General features: G+C 57.1%; 2 protein-coding genes across 2 annotated transcripts; both read left to right on the top strand.

Moving 5' to 3' along the window:
- Positions 1 to 3733: 3733 nt before the first annotated feature.
- Positions 3734 to 12563, top strand: LOC128820306 (uncharacterized). The gene is made up of 9 exons (XM_054000962.1): positions 3734 to 3879; positions 7596 to 7913; positions 7993 to 8502; positions 9320 to 9439; positions 11086 to 11171; positions 11443 to 11508; positions 11614 to 11682; positions 11799 to 11858; positions 11942 to 12563. Exons 1-9 carry the CDS (start codon positions 3807 to 3809, stop codon positions 11999 to 12001), a joined length of 1362 nt encoding a protein of 453 aa, XP_053856937.1. The 5' UTR covers positions 3734 to 3806; the 3' UTR covers positions 12002 to 12563.
- A 2019-nt stretch (positions 12564 to 14582) lies between these two features.
- SLAMF8 (SLAM family member 8) lies at positions 14583 to 17714 on the top strand. Its single transcript, XM_054000964.1, has 4 exons — positions 14583 to 14794; positions 15168 to 15488; positions 16291 to 16545; positions 17290 to 17714. Exons 1-4 carry the CDS (start codon positions 14728 to 14730, stop codon positions 17379 to 17381), a joined length of 735 nt encoding a protein of 244 aa, XP_053856939.1. The 5' UTR covers positions 14583 to 14727; the 3' UTR covers positions 17382 to 17714.
- Positions 17715 to 19226: the final 1512 nt, after the last annotated feature.

Genomic DNA, 19226 nt, shown 5'->3' with positions numbered 1-19226 from the left:
CTGGGGGACACTGGGGGACACTGGTGGTCACTGGTCATTGTGGGTGCTGGGTACCAGCGGTCACTGGGGGTCACTGGGGGTCACTGGGGGTCACTGGGGGTCACTGGTGGTCACTGGGGGACACTGGTGGTCACTGGTCACTGTGGGTGCTGGGTACCAGTGGTCACTGGGGGTCACTGGGGGACACTGGGGGTCACTGGGGGTCACTGGGGGTCACTGGGGGTCACTGGTGGTCACTGGGGGACACTGGTGGTCACTGGGGGACACTGGGGGAAACTGGGGGTCACTGGGGGTCACTGGGGGTCACTGGGGGACACTGGTCACTGTGGGTGCTGGGTACCAGTGGTCACTGGGGGTCACTGGTGGTCACTGGTGGTCACTGGGGGTCACTGGGGGTCACTGGTCACTGTGGGTGCTGGGTACCAGTGGTCACTGGGGGTCACTGGTGGTCACTGGTCACTGTGGGTGCTGGGTACCAGTGGTCACTGGGGGTCACTGGTGGTCACTGGGGGTCACTGGGGGTCACTGGGGGTCACTGGGGGACACTGGTGGTCACTGGTCACTGTGGGTGCTGGGTACCAGTGGTCACTGGGGGTCACTGGGGGTCACTGGTGGTCACTGGTGGTCACTGGGGGTCACTGGGGGTCACTGGGGGTCACTGGGGGTCACTGGTCACTGTGGGTGCTGGGTACCAGTGGTCACTGGTGGACACTGGGGGTCACTGGTGGTCACTGGTGGTCACTGGGGGTCACTGGGGGTCACCGGGGGTCACTGGTGGTCACTGGTCACTGTGGGTGCTGGGTACCAGTGGTCACTGGGGGTCACTGGGGGTCACTGGGGGTCACTGGGGGTCACTGGTCACTGTGGGTGCTGGGTACCAGTGGTCACTGGTGGTCACTGGTGGTCACTGGTGGGCGCTGGGTGCCCCGTTCTCCCCCCACCCCAGAGCTCCTCCTCGGCCTGATCCTGATCCGGGCACATCCCAGACGGCCGAGCCGCGCTCCCGGCCCTAATCCCGGCTCCGGCTGCTCCCGGCAATTCCCACCCGGCGCCCCTGCACAGGTGCTCCGTGCCTCAGTTTCCCCAGCTCCTCAGTCCTGCTGCTCTCTGGCCACGGGGTCTCTGAATTCCGGAATCCCAGAACCCCAGGAAGCCAGAACCCCAGAATCCCAGAACTCCTGAATTCTGGAACCCCCGAATCCCAGAATTCCAGAATCCTGGGATCCAAGAATCCAAAGGTCCCGGGGTCCAAGAATCCTGGAATCCTAGAATCCCAGAATTCCTGAATTCTAGAACCCCAAAATCTCAGAATTCCAGAATTCCAGAATCCAAGAATACAAAGATCCCCCGATCCTGGAATCTCAGAATCCCGGAATTCCAGCCCCCCAGGATCCCAGGACGGATGAGGCTGGAGAAGCCCATCAAGTCCAGGCCGTGCCCGATGCCCACCTGGCCCCCAGAATTCCTGGAATTCCCGGTGGCCCCTCCAGCCCTCCCCGAGCCCCTTCCCGGTGGGAATTCCAGGAAATCCCGGACCCTGGGGGGGCGATTTGGGAATTGAGGCACAGGAAAAGGGGACAAAGCCCTTTTGGGGAGCAGCTCCGGGCGGGATCCGGCTCCCGAGACCCCTCCGAGGGCTCGGCTGTGCCCGGGATCTTCATCCCCTTCATCCCCTTCATCCCCTCCATCCCCTTCATCCTCTTCATCCTCTTCATCCCCTTCATCCCCACCCTCCTCCTCCTCATCCCCCAAATCTCCTCGGCTTTGTCTGGGCCTTTGTTTTGCCTGCCCGCGGGGCAGAGGTGGCCACCATGGTGACAGAGGTGGCCACCAAGGACAGAGGTGGCCACCAAGGACAGAAATGGCCACCAGGGCAACAGAGGTGGCCACCAAGGCGACAGAAGTGGCCACCAGGGCGACAGAAGTGGCCACCAGGGCGACATCTGCCGCCGGGATTAGCGCGGGACCACGCCCCGTCCCCGCTAAGCGATTCACTGGGAGGCGACCAATTAATCACTTGGAATTAATTAATTAATTAATGAAACCGCATTAATTAATCCCCGCATCAACAGTTGGCCGTTAAGCCAAACGTCGCTGGCCGGATGGAGCCATCCCGGCCTGGAAAAATCCGGATTTTCCCCTTTTTCCCCCCATCAAACCCCTGCGTTTGGAATGGGCATTTCCCAAAATCCCTTCCCGAAATTCCTCATAAATCCTGGGGTTCTGGAATTGTGAGGTCCTGGGATCTTTGGATTCTGGGATCCTGGGATTCTGGGATTTTGGGATTTTGGAGTTCCGGAATTCAGGGATTCTGGGGATTCTGGCATTCTGGAATTCCAGGATTCTGAGATTTTGGGGTTCTGGAATTCCAGGATTCTGAGATTTTGGGGTTCTGGAATTCTGGGATTCTGAGATTTTGGGGTTCTGAAATTCTGGGATTCTGGGATCGTGGGTTTCTGGGATTTTGGGGTTCCAGAATTCAGGAATTCTGGCATTCTGGGATTCAGGGATTCTGGGATTTTGGGGTTCTGGGATTCTAGGATTTTGTTCTGGGATTTGGGGATTTTGGGATTCTGGGGTTTTGTTCTGGGATCCTGGGATTCTGGGATTTTGGGATTCTGGGGTTCCGGGATTCTGGGTTCCTGCGATTCTGGGGTTTTGGGGTCCTGTCCCATCCCGACCCTTTTCCCGTCGGAACCAGCTCGGACACGGCTCCAGGATTTTATCTGGGGCTGGGGGAGGCTGGGGCACCCCACAAGGCGCAGCTGCAACCCGGCTCCTCCTTTCCCGGAGGGATTTGGGATTTTGGGGGGTTCGGGCACCCCCCGGCCGCTCGCGGTCTCCTGCTGCCACCTCCCGGCCTTTGGTTTGCAAAGAATTCCCTGGATTTTCCCTCCCTGCCGGCTCGGGAGCGCGGGATGGGGCGGGGATGGGGCTGCGGGGGGCGGCTGGGGCAGCAAATCCCATAAAATCCGCTCGTCTGAGAGCTCGGGGGGGTTTTGGGGCTGGAACGGGGATTTTGGGGCTGGAACGGGGTTTTTGGGGCTGAAGGAGGAGAATTTTGGGGCTGGAACGGGCTGGGTTTTGGGCTGGAACGGGAATTCTGGGGCTGGAACGAGAAGGATTTTGGGGCTGGAACGGGGTTTTTGGGGCTGAAGGAGGAGAATTTTGGGGCTGGAACGAGAAGGATTTTGGGGCTGGAAGGAGGAGGATTTTGGGGCTGGAAGGAGGAGGATTTTGGGGCTGGAACGAGGAGGATTTTGGGGCTGGAAGGAGGAGGATTTGGGGGCTGGAAGGAGGAGGATTTTGGGGCTGGAAGGAGGAGGATTTTGGGGCTGGAACGAGGAGGATTTTGGGGCTGGAACGAGGAGGATTTTGGGGCTGGAACGGTGATTTGGGGGTCGGAAAGTGCATTTTGGGGTTGGATATTCCTCCCCAAAGGTCCCGACCCTGCTGCTGGGGTGTCCGAGCTGGGGACAGCGGAGCCACCGCGATGTCCCCGAGTGTCCCCGGCGCTGGCGGCAAAGGGAAAGCAAAACCCTCCCAAAAAGCCCGCGCCCTCCCGGGACAATTCAAATGAATTCCCTCCGAGTTTTGGGGCTGAGAGCGCCGCACCCCCGACATGGCCTTGTCCCCTCTGCCAGAGGGGTGGCCTGGGGGAGGAGGAGGAGGAGGAGGAGGAGGAGGAGGAGGAGGAGGAGGAAGGAGCCGCACAGAGCCGGGGCAGAGGAAGTCCCCGCCGGGCACTCGCCAGCCCCGAGGGGTCCCCGCGCCTCCCGCGGCCGCTCCGGGGGCGCCGCTCCGAGATGTCCCCGCCCGGGGGTCGCCGCTGTCCCCCGGCGCTGCTGGCGCTGCTGCTGGGCCTGGCTGGGAGCCGAGGTGAGGAGGGGGCTCGGGGCTGGGGGGGCTGGGGAGGGCAGCGAGGATGCGGCGATTCGGGAATTCCGGGGAGAAGAGCGGCTTGGGAGGGGTGGAGAGGGGCCGGGGGCGGATTTGGGGGATTTCTCCTCGGTTCTCTCAGCCCGCCGTGCCCTGGGAAAGCCGAGCCGGGCCGGGCCGTGCCGCGGGGCCGGTTCCCCTTCCTGGGCAGCGTTTGGGGTGCGGAGTTTGCCTGAAAGTCGCGACTTCCCTGTCACAACAGTTCCCGAGCCTGTGACCTCTCCCTCTTCCCAAACTCAAATCCCTCTGCCGAACCAGCACAGCCCCGTTTTCCCGGGATTTTGGGGCAGCTGGGGCTGGCCGAGGGTCTTTTTATTCCCTGAAAGCAGCGACTTTGGGGTGTGGGGAGCAGGAACAGCGGGATTTGGGAGATGGATCCACCCTGGAGCACCTCCAGGTGCCTGGAGCACCTTCTGGCCGCACCTTGGCGGGGTTTGGCGTCGCTGCTTTCCTGACAGCTCCAGGATTCGCAGAATCCCAGGATTTTCGAGGCTGGGGAAGAGCTCCGAGGTCATCGAGCCCTGGCTGGGACCAAGCCCTGCCTGGTCGCCCAGAATTCCAGGAATTCCTCGGACACCTCCAGGGGTGGGGGTCCAACCCTCCCTGAGCCCCTTCCAAAGCTTTTTCTCTTTTCCAGGAGGAATTTTCCCAATTTTCCTGCCCTGGCACAGCTCGAGGCCTTTCCCTCTTGCCCTGTTCCATTCCCAGGGGGGATCAGATCCCAAATCCCCCCTGGCAGATCCCAAATTTCCCCCGGATCCCCCTTACCCCCCGCCCCCTCAGGAGAACTGGGGACCCTCTCCCACCCCCCGGCAGCTCTGGAGCAGCAGGAAAAGCCCATTCCCATGTCCTGCAGGAATTTCGGGCCCTGGAGCAGGGGGGAAAAGCCCTTTCCACACCCCGCAGGTCCCACTGATCCATAATCCCGGGAAGGCTTTCCTGCCTCTCCCTGCTCCAGTCTGGAATTCCCGAATTTCCCGAGCCTCGGGAACCTGCAGCTCTGCCCAGAGCCAGCTCGGAGCTGGAGCCGCTGGAACTTCGGGAGCTTCCAGAGCAAAGCCGGCAGCTCTGGATGCGCCCGGGGAGGAATTTCCCGGCGGAAAACAGCCCGGGAAGGGTGGGGTTGGTGCCGGGAAGGGGGGGTTTTGGGGGGTTGGGCCGTGCAAAGGTGCCCCCAGAGCCGCCCTGACCACACGGAGCCCCAGGAAGCGGCGTCGGCCCTCCGGATGTTCCGCGGGTTTTATTTTGGGGACCTTCGACATCCGGGGCCGCTCTCGAGCAGAGAAACCCAGAAAGTTGAGAGGAAAGGGGGAAGGGGGTGAAATTCCCTGGGACTGGGATGGGGGACGGGCGCTGGGGTGGTGTGGAGAGAGCGGAACCCCTGGAATAGGGAACGGACACAGAACCAGGCTGGGATAACGGGAGAGAAATTTGGGATAGGGAACGGACACAGAACCAGGCTGGGATAACGGGAGAGAGGGGAACCCCTGGAATAGGGAACGGACACAGAACCAGGCTGGGATAACGGGAGAGAAATTTGGGATGGGGAACGGACACAGAACCAGGCTGGGGTAATGGGAGAGAGAGGAAACCCTGGAATGGGGAATGGACACAGAACCAGGCTGGGATAACGGGAGAGAAATTTGGGATAGGGAATGGACACAGAACCAGGCTGGGATAACGGGAGAGAGGGGAACCCCTGGAATAGGGAACGGACACAGAACCAGGCTGGGATAACAGGAGAGAAATTTGGGATAGGGAATGGACACAGAACCAATCTGGGATAATGGGAGAGAGGGGAACCCCTGGAATAGGGAATGGACACAGAACCAGGCTGGGATAACGGGAAAGAAATTCGGGATAGGGAACGGACACAGAACCAGGCTGGAGAATGGGAGAGAAATTTGGGATGGGGAATGGACACAGAACCAGGCTGGGATAACGGGAGAGAGGGGAACCCCTGGAATGGGGAACGGACACAGAACCAGGCTGGGATAACAGGAGAGAAACCTGGAATAGGGAATGGACACAGACCCAATCTGGGATAATGAGAGAGAAACTTGGGATAGGGAATGGACACAGAACCAGGCTGGAGAATGGGAGAGAAATTCGGGATGGGGAACGGACACAGAACCAGGCTGGGATAACGGGAGAGAGGGGAAACCCGGAATGGGGAATGGACACAGGATCAGGCTGGGATAATGGGAGAGAGGGGAACCCCTGGAATGGGGAACGGACACAGAACCAGGCTGGGGTAATGGGAGACAAATTTGGGATGGGGAACGGACACAGAACCTGGCTGGAGAATGGGAGAGAAATTTGGGATGGGGAATGGACACAGAACCAGGCTGGGATAACGGGAGAGAAATTTGGGATAGGGAATGGACACAGAACCAGGCTGGGATAATGAGAGAGAAACTTGGGATAGGGAATGGACACAGAACCAGGCTGGGATAACGGGAGAGAAATTTGGGATAGGGAATGGACACAGAACCAGGCTGGAGAATGGGAGAGAAATTTGGGATAGGGAATGGACACAGAACCAGGCTGGGATAATGAGAGAGAAACTTGGGATAGGGAATGGACACAGAACCAGGCTGGGATAACGGGAGAGAAATTTGGGAGGGGGAATGGACACAGAACCAGGCTGGGATAACGGGAGAGAAATTTGGGATGGGGAATGGACACAGAACCAGGCTGGGATAACGGGAGAGAAATTTGGGATGGGGAATGGACACAGAACCAGGCTGGGATAATGGGAGAGAGAGGAACCCCTGGAATGGGGAACGGACACAGAACCAGGCTGAGGAATTGGAGAGAGAGGGGAAATTCGGGATGGGGAACAGACACAGAACCAGGCTGGGATAACGGGAGAGAAACTTGGGATGGGGAACGGACACAGAACCAGGCTGGGATAATGGGAGAGAGGGGAAATTCGGGAGTCTGGGGGGTGTGAAGAATGGAAAATTTTGGGAATGGGATGGGGAACCAGCCCAGGATGGTGAGAAGAGAATGGAAGCCCTGTAATGGGGAAGGGATGCTTGATCCCAGTCTGGGATAATGGGGAGAGAGGAGAAATTTGGGGATGGGGATGGGGAACAGACACAGAACCAGGCTGGAGAATGGGAGAGAAACTTGGGATAGGGAATGGACACAGAACCAGGCTGGAGAATGGGAGAGAAACTTGGGATAGGGAATGGACACAGAACCAGGCTGGGATAACGGGAGAGAAATTTGGGATAGGGAATGGACACAGAACCAGGCTGGGATAACGAGAGAGAAATTCGGGATGGGGAATGGATACAGAACGAGGCAGGAGAATCGGAGAGAGAGGGGAAATTTGGGATGGGGAATGGACACAGAACCAGGCTGGGATAACAGGAGAGAAACTTGGGATAGGGAATGGACACAGAACCAGGCTGGGATAACGGGAGAGAGAGGAAATTTTGGGATGGTGAATGGACACAGAACCAGGCTGGGATGGTGAGGAGAGAGTGAAATTTTGGGATGGGGGTGGGAAATGGGCCCGGGGGCCAGGAGTGGCCTTGGTGGACGCTGCAGGTGTGGCCCAGGGGTGGCCCCAGCAGTGACCGGGTCCCCTCCGGGGCCGCGGAGCCTCTGGTGGGGTCACAGCCTCACGCGGGGCTCCGGTTTAGGATCCCGGGAATGCCAAACCCGAGCGGTGACCGCGGGAGGATCGCTGTGTCTGGTGCCGGAGGAACCCCCGCGGGAGTGGACACTGGTCAAATGGGTAGTGAAAATTAATTCATCAACGCAGCAGAAGATCCTGAGGGCCACCAAGGATGGAGTTTTCTTCTATCCCAGAGGTCCTCTCCATGGGAGAGGGAAATTCCAGCGGGAAAACCTCTCCCTGTGCATCTCCCCGGCTCACAGAGCAGATAACGGGGTCTATAAGTTCGAGTTCGAGAATGTCTCAGGGTTTTTCTCTCAGTGCTTCCGAGTGTCCGTGTGGGGTGAGTGGCTGGGTCCTCGTGCCCCCGTGTCCCCGTGTCCCCCTGTCTCCTGTCCCTGTCACCCTCGCTGTCCCCGCAGAGCCCATCGCGCAGCCGGAGCTGAGATCCCAAATCCTGCAGCGGGATCGGGGCTGGTGCCGCCTGGCCCTGCTCTGCTCCAGCCCCGGGAACGTCTCCTACAGCTGGGCCTGTGCCGGGGCTGCGCCGGGGGAGGTCCCGGGGGAGATCCCGGAGGAGATCCCGGGGGAGATCCCGGGGGAGATCCCGGGGGAGATCCCGGGGGAGATCCCGGGGCAGATCCCGGGGGAGGTCCCGGGGGAGATCCCGGGGGAGATCCCGGGGGAGATCCCGGGGGAGATCCCGGAGGAGATCCTGGGGGAGATCCCGGGGGAGGTCCCGGGGGAGATCCCGGAGGAGATCCCGGGGGAGATCCCGGGGGAGATCCCGGGGCAGATCCCGGGGCAGATCCCGGGGATCCCCTCCCGCCTGATCCGGAGGCTCCCCGAGGGCGCGGAACCCCAAATCTGCCTCTGCAACGTCAGCAGCCCCGCGGGGTGGAGCGCGGCCCGCGCCCAGCTCACCTGCCCAGGTGATCTTCCCGTGGGTGCCGGGAGCTCAGGGAGCCGGGAGGGACCCACCGGGCTGGGGCTGAGCATTCCAGCTTTTAGAGGCCACCAGTGGGGAAACAACTGTGGCAAAAGTCCTTTGCACAGATGCAAATTGCAGAATTTCTGATTTAATTTTTGTGTGCAATAGTCACACGAACATATTTAATATATCATTATATAGAAATAATTGCATATTAATTATATTAATATATGAATAATATATAAATATTAATATATTTAATTTTTGTGTGTAATTTTTGTTTGTATTCTATGTAAAATCTATAACTATATAAAACCCATTTGTATATAAAATATATACTTACATATACAATATATCCTTATTCATATAATACACTTATTTATATATATATAATTTATATTTATTCTTATATATAAATATACTTTTTATTATATAAAAGATACTTATCTTGAGATATAAAATCCGTACTTATTTTCTCATTTGGCATACTTATTTACCTGTAAAAAAATAAACATTTATCTGTACAAAATTGACACTTATTTTTATATAAAATAGGCACTTTATATATGTAATTATGTTTATTTATTATTATTTATTATTTATACTTATTTATTTCTTTATGCCATGATTATTTGCATATGAAACACAAACTCATTTTTATATCCTTAATCCATAATTATTTAAACTTTTTTTTTTTTTTTTTAATTCTATATAAGGCAAAAATATCATTTTAGAGATTCAGGGAATGCTGGGATGGTTCGGGTGGGAAGGGACCCCAAATCCCAGCCCAGTTCCAGGATTCTGGGATTCTTTTCCAGGAATTCCAGGGAATTTCAGCCGCTGGACCCCGCTGGCCGTGGCCGTGGCCGTGGGGCTGATCCTGCTCCTCGTGGGCAGCTGCTGCTGGTGGAGGAAGAGGAGGAAGAATTCCCGGGAAGGTTTGTCGGGAATGTTGGGGCAGGATCCCAAATCTGGGAATTCAGACCCCACACTGACCCTTGGAACCCCAAAATCCGGGAATTCTGAGCCCACACTGACACTTGGGACCCCAAAATCTGGGAATTCTGACCCCACACTGACCCTTGGAGCCCCAAAATCCGGGAATTCTGACCCCACATTGATCCTTGGAGCCCCAAAATCTGGGAATTCTGACCCCACACTGACCCTTGGAACCCCAAAATCCGGGAATTCTGACCCCACATTGATCCTTGGAGCCCCAAAATCTGGGAATTCTGACCCCACACTGACCCTTGGAACCCCAAAATCCGGGAATTCTGAGCCCACACTGACACTTGGGACCCCAAAATCTGGGAATTCTGACCCCACACTGAGCCGTGGAACCCCAAAATCCGGGAATTCTGACCCCACACTGACACTTGGAACCCCAAAATCCGGGAATTCTGACCCCACACTGACCCTTGGAACCCCAAAATCTGGGAATTCTAACCTAACAGTGATACTGGGACCCCCAAAATCTGGGAATTCTGACCCCACACTGACCCTTGGAACCCCAAAATCCGGGAATTCTGACCCCACATTGATCCTTGGAGCCCCAAAATCCGGGAATTCTGACCCCAAACTGATCCTTGGAACCCCAAAATCCGGGAATTCTGACCCCACACTGACACTTGGGACCCCAAAATGTGGGAATTCTGACCCCACACTGACCCTGGGAACCCCAAAATCCGGGAATTCCGACCCCCCATGGACCCTTGGGACCCCAAAATCCGGGAATTCTGACCCCACACTGACCATTGGAGCCCCAAAATCTGGGAATTCTAACCTAACAGTGATCCTGGGACCCCCAAAATCTGGGAATTCTGACCCCAAATTGACGCTGGGAACCCCAAAATCTGGGAATTCTGACCCCACACTGATCCTTGGGACCCCAAAATCCGGGAATTCTGACCCCACACTGACACTTGGAACCCCAAAATCTGGGAATTCTGACTCCACACTGACCCTTGGAGCCCCAAAATCAGGGAATTCTGACCCCACTCTGATCCTTGGAACCCCAAAATCCGGGAATTCTGACCCCACACTGACACTTGGAACCCCAATTTGGGAATTCTGACCCCACTCTGATCCTTGGAACCCCAAAATCCGGGAATTCTAACCTAACAGTGATCCTGGGAACCCCAAAATCCGGGAATTCTGACCCCACACTGACCCTTGGAACCCCAAAATGTGGGAATTCTGACCCCACATTTATCCTTGGAGCCCCAAAATCCGGGAATTCTGACCCCACACTGACCCTTGGAACCCCAAAATCCGGGAATTCTGACCCCACACTGACCCTTGGAACCCCAAAATCTGGGAATTCTAACCTAACAGTGATCCTGGGACCCCCAAAATCTGGGAATTCTGACCCCACACTGACCCTGGGAACCCCAAAATCTGGGAATTCTCACCCCACATTGACCCTTGGGACCCCAAAATCTGAGAATTCTCACCCCACATTGACCCTTGGGACCCCAAAATCTGGGAATTCTCACCCCACATTGACCCTTGGGACCCCAAAATCCGGAAATTCCGACCCCACACTGACACTTGGAACCCCAATTTGGGACTTCTGACACCACAGAGACCCCCGGAGCCCCCCCGGGACCCCCGGAGCAGGAGCTGACGGTCTACGCCGAGGTGGGAGAGAAGAAACCCCGCCAGGACCCCGTGAGTGCCGGGAATGTCCCTTCCCACCCAAAATCTGGGAATTTTGGAGTCGGAAAAACCCTCCAAGGCCCTCGAGTCCCCCCTGGGCCTGAGCCCAGCCTGGTCACTCCGCCTCCGGCCATTCCTCGGACACTTCCAGGACTGGGAGCCCAAACCTCGGGCAGCTCCCAGGCCTGGCCGCGCTTCCCGTGGGGAAATCCGCTCCGTGTGGGAATTCCGGGAACCCCAAGTTGATCCTTCCAACCATTCCCGGCTTTTTCGGTGTCCCCAGGCCGGGACCGGCGAGGCCACCCAGGAAGGAGCCACCATCTACGCCGTGGTCACTCCCAGGATGCTGGTAGGGCCATTCCCGTGGGATCCCCGTTGATTCCCAGGCTGGATCCATTTTTTTATCCCAAAATTCCCCTTTTTTTTGTGCATCCCGACCCCTTTTCCCTGGCAGGAGCACCCCAGGCACCAGGAGGAACCCGGGAATTTCACCATTTACTCCACGGTCCAGTTTGGCCAGAGGGTGAGGCTGTCCCAGAGCGTCCCCAAGCCTTGGGGACACCAAATCCGCATTCCCCGAGGTTTTGGGATCGTCATCCCGCTTTTCCCAACGGGAATTTCCCCCCTTTTTTCCTGCAGCCTTCCTCCATCAAGAGGAAGAGGCTGGACCCAGCTTTGGTCTCCACCGCCTACTTGGAGGTAATGGAGAATCCACGGGTTTTTTTTTTTTTGGGATCAAAAACATCCCCAAAATGTCCCACATCCCACCCGTTTCCTTGCAGGATAACGGGGGTTACAGGCGCCTGGGCTTCCCAAATCCTGCCGGCCACCAGCGCCCCTAAAACCCCGGAATTCCCATCCCTGTGGAATTCTTCTCCTGGAAACTCCAGCGGCCACTGGGATCCCACCCCATGGAATAGAAATATCCAGAAATCCGGGGCTTTTCGCCCAAGATTCACCCCCCAGCTGTGCCTCGGAGCGAAGATTTGGGGATGGGAAACTCCGGAAGGGATTTGGGATTGGACAGGCGGGATGGGCGGGGAGTGGGAATTTTGTGGGGTTTTTAGGGCTTGGAAAGTTTGGGAATCCTTTTTTATTTTCTTTTCCTTGGTGCAAATACAACAGAGCCGCACAATGAACCTGTTTAATTAATTAATTGGCTGATTAGAGTCTTAATTACACTTCGGGCCCGGGGAGGGAGCAGGAATTTCTTTGGGAATCGGGAATTCCGGGCTGGAATTCCGTGTGGGGATGGGGTGGGAGAGGCGATGCCAGGATCGGGGTTTTCTTTGGGATCGGGATGGAAAGGGGTGGCGCCTCCTCTCCCTCATCCCGAACATCCTCGTGGCCGCTCCCGGGCGTTAATTGGGATGATCCACCAGGAGGGAATTTAGGGAATTGCGGCATTCCCGCTTTTCCCCGGCGTTTCGGGGTGATCCCAACCCTTCCTCTGCTCGTGGAATTCGGCGCTGATGGACAGGTGGGTGCGGGACTGGGTGGGAGAAGCTCAGGATTGGGGAAGAGGGTGGAAAACCCTTTGGAAAAGGCGCTGGGGATGCCGGGGTGACATCTCGTGGAATCATGGAAAATCCCGAGTGGAAAAGACCCTCCAGGATCATCCCAACACCCCCAAACCCCAGAATTTTCCCTAAAATCCATCCCTAACTTCCCCCTGTAAAGAAGAATTTCCCCTAAACCCCCGCCGGGCGCAGCTCCAGCCCCTCCTCATCCCAAAGGACAACGGCGGATGCGCTGTAATTTATTCTAATGACCCTCATTTGCATATCAGGATTAATTAATTGCCCGCCAGTTCGCCGTTCCCATTTCTCCCGTTTCGGTTTTGGCGACCCCGGGGCAGGACGGGGCCAGCTCCGAGCCGGGGCCCCGCGGGGGTCGCGGGGGTCCCTTTGTTCGCTGCCCCCCGCCCGTGGGAAGACGCCGGCGGCCGTTTGTCGCCAGCCAGGGGACAGCGGTGGCCCCGGGGAGCGGGGACAAAGGCGCCGGGTGTCGCCTGGCGGGGAGGAATCCGGGCTGGAATTCCAAACGCTCCCGGCGGCTGCAGCGGCGATCCCGGGAAATCCCGCCGGGATTGTTCGGGGCTGGGGGGAGAACGCCGGGAGAGAGCGGGGATCGAGGCCGGCCTGGCCAGCCAGTGGTCATCCAGTGGTCATCCAGTGGTCATCCAGTGGTCATCCAGTGGTCATCCAGTGGCCATCCACTGGCCATCCAGTGGCCATCCAGTGGCCATCCAGTGCTCATCCAGTGCTCAGCCAGTGGTCATCCAGTGGTCATCCAGTGCTCATCCAGTGGCCATCCACTGGCCATCCACTGGCCATCCAGTGGCCATCCAGTGGCCATCCAGTGCTCATCCAGTGGTCATCCAGTGCTCAGCCAGTGGCCATCCACTGGTCATCCAGTGCTCAGCCAGTGCTCAGCCAGTGGTCATCCAGTGGTCATCCAGTGGTCAGCCAGTGCTCAGCCAGTGGTCATCCAGTGATCATCCAGTGGTCAACCAGAGCTCATTCAGTGCTCATCCAGTGGCCATCCACTGGCCATCCAGTGGTCATCCAGTGGTCAACCAGAGCTCATCCAGTGCTCATCCAGTGGTCATCCAGTGGTCATCCAGTGGTCATCCAGTGGTCAGCCAGTGCTCATCCAGTGCTCATCCAGTGCTCATCCAGTGGTCAACCAGTGCTCATCCACTGGCCATCCACTGGCCATCCAGTGGTCATCCAGTGCTCATCCAGTGGCCATCCAGTGGTCATCCAGGAATCCCTTGGACTCCTCCAGGGATGGAAATCCAACCCTCCCTGACCTCTTCCACTGCTTCCCAACCCTTTTTCCATGGAAAAATCATCCCAAATTTCCAGCCCTGGCACAGCTCGAGGCTGTTCCCTCCTGTCCTGCCCCATTCCCTGGGATCAGATCCCAAATTCCCCCTGGCAGATCCCAAATCCCCCCTGGGGTCAGATCCCAAATCCCCCCTGGGATCAGATCCCAAATCCCCCCTGGCTGCCCCCAGGCCTTGGGGTCACTCTGGTCACCCACTGTGAGGGGGAGATGTGACCCTTGGGGTCGGTGTCCCACCGGCCATCGGGACAATGAAGGGGGGAGTCCTGGATGGATTTGGGGAGATTTGAGGCATTTGGGGGAGTCTGGGTAGATTTTATGGGGATTGGAAGGGTCTTGGAGGCCCCAGGCGGTTTTTGTTGAGGATTTGATGGGTTTTCGTGTTTTTTGTTGAGGATTTGAGGGGCTTTGGGGTCACCCCGCTGGGGATTTGGGGCACCCGTGGGGCGCTGTGTCCCCGTGGGGCTGTCTATGACTCTCTTGTGACACTGCTACACGAGCGTGGTTTCGGCCCGGAACAGGAACATCTATCACGTGTTCCTCCCCGCCGCTTCCCTTCAAAACCCTCCAGCCTTGGGTTTTGTGGGGGGTCTCGGGGGGCTCCGGCCTTGGGGGTCCTTGGGGAGCAGCTGCCCCGTGAGCGGGGTCCCACCCTGAGGGGGGGTCCCACCCCAGGTTTGGCCCTGTCCTCCCCGTGAGGTGACGCCGATGACAGAAAATGGCACCGGGGCCGATGCCGAACCTCCTCTTCCTCTTCCTCCTCTTCCTCCTCTTCACCCCGCAAGGTACGGGGCTGGGCGAGGGGCTGGGGTGGGCACGCGGCGCTGGGGACAGTTGGGGCCCTTGGGGTGAACCCACGAGGTGCCCACGAGGTGCCACCACCGGGTCCCTCCCCACGGGAGCCACCACGCTCGGGTGGGGGACGCGCTGTCCCGCAGGAAACCCCAAAAAAATGGAAGCGAGGGGAAAAATGAATCCCTGAGGAATTTGGGGTGGGAAAACATGGAATCCTTGCAGAGGGCTCCAGAAAGGGCAGAGTTATTTGGATTTTATTTTCAATATTTGAGTTATTTTTTGCACGTGTCGGGAATTCCGAGTGGGACGAGACCTGGGGAAGGACGAGCAACCCAACTCCACCATCCCCAATTTTTTTGGCAGCCTGGGCACAAGAGCCCGGAGCCTTGCGGGTGACCGGAGCCGTGGGCGGGGTGGCGTTGCTGAACCCCCGCAGCCCCCAGAATCCCTCCGAATATTCCCAAATCCACTGGCGCTGGGAAAACCAGCTGAGAATCGCCAGCCGGAAACGCGGCGAGGAGCCCAAGTACCCCCAGAGCCGCTTTCGGGGCCGCCTGGAGCTCCTGGACAACACCAGCCTCCAAATGAGTCACCTGAGCCTCGGGGACAGCGGCGAGTACCAGCTGTACCTGGAGGATGACACGGGCAGGGAGAGCGTCGAGAAGGTCCAGCTGAAGGTCTACGGTGAGTCTGGGGACAGGGGATTGTCCCAGAGCTCCACGGCGGGGGTTGGGGATGGAGTGATGTCCTTGAGAGATTGTCCCAGAGCTCCAGGGGGACTTGTCCAAGAACCTCATGGGGACTTTGTGACATCCTGGTTGTCCAAGAACCTCATGGGGACATTGTCCCAGAGCTCCAGGAGGACGTTGTGCCGTCCTGGTTGTCCAAGAACCTCATGGGGACTTCGTGCCAGAGCTCCAGGAGGACGTTGTGACATCCTGGGCATTGTCCCAGAGCTCCAGGAGGACGTTGTGACATCCTGGGCATTGTCCCAGAGCTCCATGGGGACTTTGTGCCATCCTGGTTGTCCAAGAACCTCATGGGGGGCATCGTGACATCCTGGGGGTTGTCCTACTGCCCCACAGGTACTTCGTGCCATCCTGGTTGTCCAAAAACCTCATGGGGACATTGTCCCAGAGCTCCAGGAGGACGTTGTGCCATCCTGGTTGTCCAAGAACCTCATGGGGACTTCGTGCCAGAGCTCCAGGAGGACGTTGTGACATCCTGGGCATTGTCCCAGAGCTCCAGGAGGACTTTGTGACATCCTGGGCATTGTCCCAGAGCTCCAGGGGGACTTTGTGACATCCTGGGCATTGTCCCAGAGCTCCAGGGGGACTTTGTGACATCCTGGGCATTGTCCCAGAGCTCCAGGGGGACTTTGTGACATCCTGGGCATTGTCCCAGAGCTCCAGGGGGACTTTGTGACATCCTGGGGGTTGTCCCAGAGCTCCATGGGGACTTTGTGCCATCCTGGCCTCTCCTGCAGACCTGGTCCCGAAGCCCCGCGTGGTGGCCATCACCAATGGTGACCCCCAGCAGTGCAACGCCACCCTGAGCTGCTCCGTGGCTCTCCAAGGGGTCACCTACGAGTGGATCCCACCCCAGAAGCCCCAGATGAAGGAGGGCCCGGTCCTGAAGGTCTCCTTCAACCCCATGGTGGAAACCTACATGTGCAAGGTCAGCAACCCCGTGTCCTCCAGCAACGCCTCGCTGACCTTCCGGCACCCCTGCAGCTGGACAGGTACGGCCACAGCTGGACACAGCTCCAGGGAGGGGTGGCCTGGGCTTTGGGATGTCCCCAGAGTGGCTTCGGGAGGGGGATCTGGGGACTTTCAGAGCGATCCCGCAGAATTGTTTGGGTTGGGAAAGAGTTCCGAGGTCATCGGTCCAACGTGGGGCTGACCCCGCGAGGTCACCCAGAGGGATCTCCAGGGGTTCCTCGGACACCTCCAGGGATGGACACCCCAAACCTCCCTGGGGCTGACCCCGCGAGGTCACCCAGAGGGATCTCCGGGGGTTCCTCGGACACCTCCAGGGATGGACACCCCAAACCTCCCTGATCCCCTTCCAAGGCCTTTTCCCCATTTCCAGGAGGAATTTCCCCAAATTTCCCACCCTGAGCCTCCCCTGGCACAGCTCGAGGCTGTTCCTCTGTCCTGATTTTTGGATTCCACCCCAAAATTGACTCCGCTGTGGTGTCAGAGGATTCCTGAACCCCAAAACTGAGCCCAGAGGGGATCCAGAAGTCCCTAAACCCCAAAAATGAACCCTTGGGGCATCAGGGGGGCCCTGAACCCCAAAAATCAGTCCAGGAGTGGTCAGGGGGTCCCTGCACCCCCCAAAATGATCCCTTTTTCCCTGGGAACACATCCCAAGCCCAAGGTGGATCCCGGGGGTGGTGGATCCCTTTCCCCTCTGCCCCAGGTGGGTCTGGGGAGGGATTTGGGGACCATCCCGGAGCTCCTGGATCTGCCTCTGCCTCCAGATGAGTCCTCGTCCGTCACCCGTGCCACGCCCGGCGCCCTGGTGGCCCTGGGACCCCTCGTCCTCCTCTTCCTCCTGCTCACCGTGGCTTGAGGACCCCGCGGGCGACACCTCCGCTCACTCCTCCCCTTCCACCGCCACGGGGCCGACGTCCGGACGAAGATCCCGGAATCCTCCGGGCGCGGAAAACCGCGGCCGCGCCGGGGAACGGAATCCCCGGAACCGTCCCGTTCCCAGTTCATTTGGAAATCCTCCCGTCCCCTGCCCCAAAATCTGCGGGGAGATCCGACCTGAGCCTGTCCCGGGGTTTCCTGGAATTCTGGGGGATCCACATTTTTTTGGTGCTCCCTGCGAGGGAGGGTTTGGGGTCAGTTTTGGCTTTCCCAGATGCTTCTTTGTGCATTAAATTCCATCCTGGACACCACATTTTTAGAGTTTTCTGGATTTTTCCCTGGGCTGGGACATAACACGGCTTGGGGATCGGGGGATGATGGAGAAAGCTCAGAGGCGTTTCCCTCCAGCCCCGTTTTTGGGGACAAAATCCCTTCCTTTGTCCCCCAGAGGAGGAGCCGGCTCCGGAGGGTGGGACACGGATCCAGCGGGGTGGGAATAAATCTCGGGAATGACGGAGATGATCCCTCAGCCTCCAAAAAAAAAAAAAAAAAGTGGAAAAGTTTGGGACACTTCCAGCTCCAGCAACCCAGCCCAAAAAAGGGGAAAATCAGGGATTTCACCTCCATAAATCCCAAAATGTTCCACTTTAAGCAAAGATTTCCAAAGCTGGAATCATCCAAGCATCAACAGGGACCTCCTTGGAAAATCCCGAGTGGTTTTTGGGGTCTTGGTCCATTCCCATGTGGAGATTTTGAGCTTTTGTTCCACTTTAAAAATCCAGGAGATATATCCAAAAAAACTCTGGAAATTAATAAACATTGATCCTGCTGCTGAATCTCAGGCGAGTTTCTGGAAAATTCCAGGATGAGTTGATGGGGAGAAGAAAGGATTTGGGGTCATTATTTCCACTTAAAAGGGGGTTTTGCCGCCATTTTATGTTCCTTATTCCCAAAAATGCTTCCCAAAACCAATTTTCTTCTGGATGATTTCACTTCATTCATTTTTCCTGCCCAATGCCAGCCAAGCCCAGGTGGGGAAAATTGCTTTTTGGGGGGATTTTTTGCCTTTTCTGGACCATTTCCTGGTTGAAAATTTTCCTTTTGGGACCTGGGGGTTGAACCGGTGGAGAAATCCATGGAGAAATCCAGCCTGGCCATGGGAATTCCAGGTGGGATTTGTGCCTCTAAAAACACCCCCAAAATACACCCCAAAAACACCCCAAACATCCCAGGCCCAACAACTTTGCCACCCCAAAATCGTTCCAAGCTCCCATTCCAGAAGTTTCCAAGAGGAACCACCGCTGTTTTTCCTGGATTAATTCATCCTGCGCTTCCCCGTCCATATTTTTTTCTGTAAAAGTCTGATTTTTGGGAAATGATGGCTTTGGGTTTTTACCTCATCAGGTGCTTTCTGAGCAAGGAAGGAGGAGCCTCACAGGACGTTCCGGGTGGGGGGTTTTGGGTGGTTTCGGGTTTTTTTTGTTGTTTAAAAATCATTTCCCAGCAGCAAAACCTCGTGGAAAACTCCGAGCTGGGCTTCCCTGGAAAGCAGCGGGATGTGATCCAATCCTGGGATTGGATTTGGGTTGAAATCCTGGAATTTTCATCCCTGGAGGTGTCCAACGTGGGAGTCGGTGACATCTTGGGGTGTTGGGATCCTGGAGCTCTTCTCCAACCTCAGGAATCCTGGAATTCCCGCTCCATCCGCACCCTGAAAATTGGGAAAAGCGGCCAAATTTGGAGAAAGAAAAAGGCAAAAACCCTCGGATTTTAAAGCTCTTCCACCAAAACCAGCCAAGATTTTCCAGCAGCAGATCCATGACTG

Source organism: Vidua macroura, chromosome 29 (assembly GCF_024509145.1).
Source record: "Vidua macroura isolate BioBank_ID:100142 chromosome 29, ASM2450914v1, whole genome shotgun sequence".
NCBI classification, from domain to species: Eukaryota; Metazoa; Chordata; class Aves; order Passeriformes; family Viduidae; genus Vidua; species Vidua macroura.
Note: the sequence above shows the minus strand (reverse complement) of the source record. Positions and strands in the feature narration are given on the sequence as shown.

Excerpts from the sequence above, each read along its gene's own strand:
- LOC128820306 (XM_054000962.1), top strand. The coding sequence starts at position 3,807 with ATGTCCCCGCCCGGGGGTCGCCGCTGTCCCCCGGCGCTGCTGGCGCTG. Across the intron at positions 7,914-7,992 it reads CTTCCGAGTGTCCGTGTGGG|AGCCCATCGCGCAGCCGGAG; the intron begins GTGAGTGGCTGG and ends CTGTCCCCGCAG. Across the intron at positions 11,509-11,613 it reads TGGTCACTCCCAGGATGCTG|GAGCACCCCAGGCACCAGGA; the intron begins GTAGGGCCATTC and ends TTTCCCTGGCAG.
- SLAMF8 (XM_054000964.1), top strand. The coding sequence starts at position 14,728 with ATGGCACCGGGGCCGATGCCGAACCTCCTCTTCCTCTTCCTCCTCTTC. Across the intron at positions 14,795-15,167 it reads CCTCCTCTTCACCCCGCAAG|CCTGGGCACAAGAGCCCGGA; the intron begins GTACGGGGCTGG and ends TTTTTTTGGCAG. Across the intron at positions 16,546-17,289 it reads GCACCCCTGCAGCTGGACAG|ATGAGTCCTCGTCCGTCACC; the intron begins GTACGGCCACAG and ends CTCTGCCTCCAG.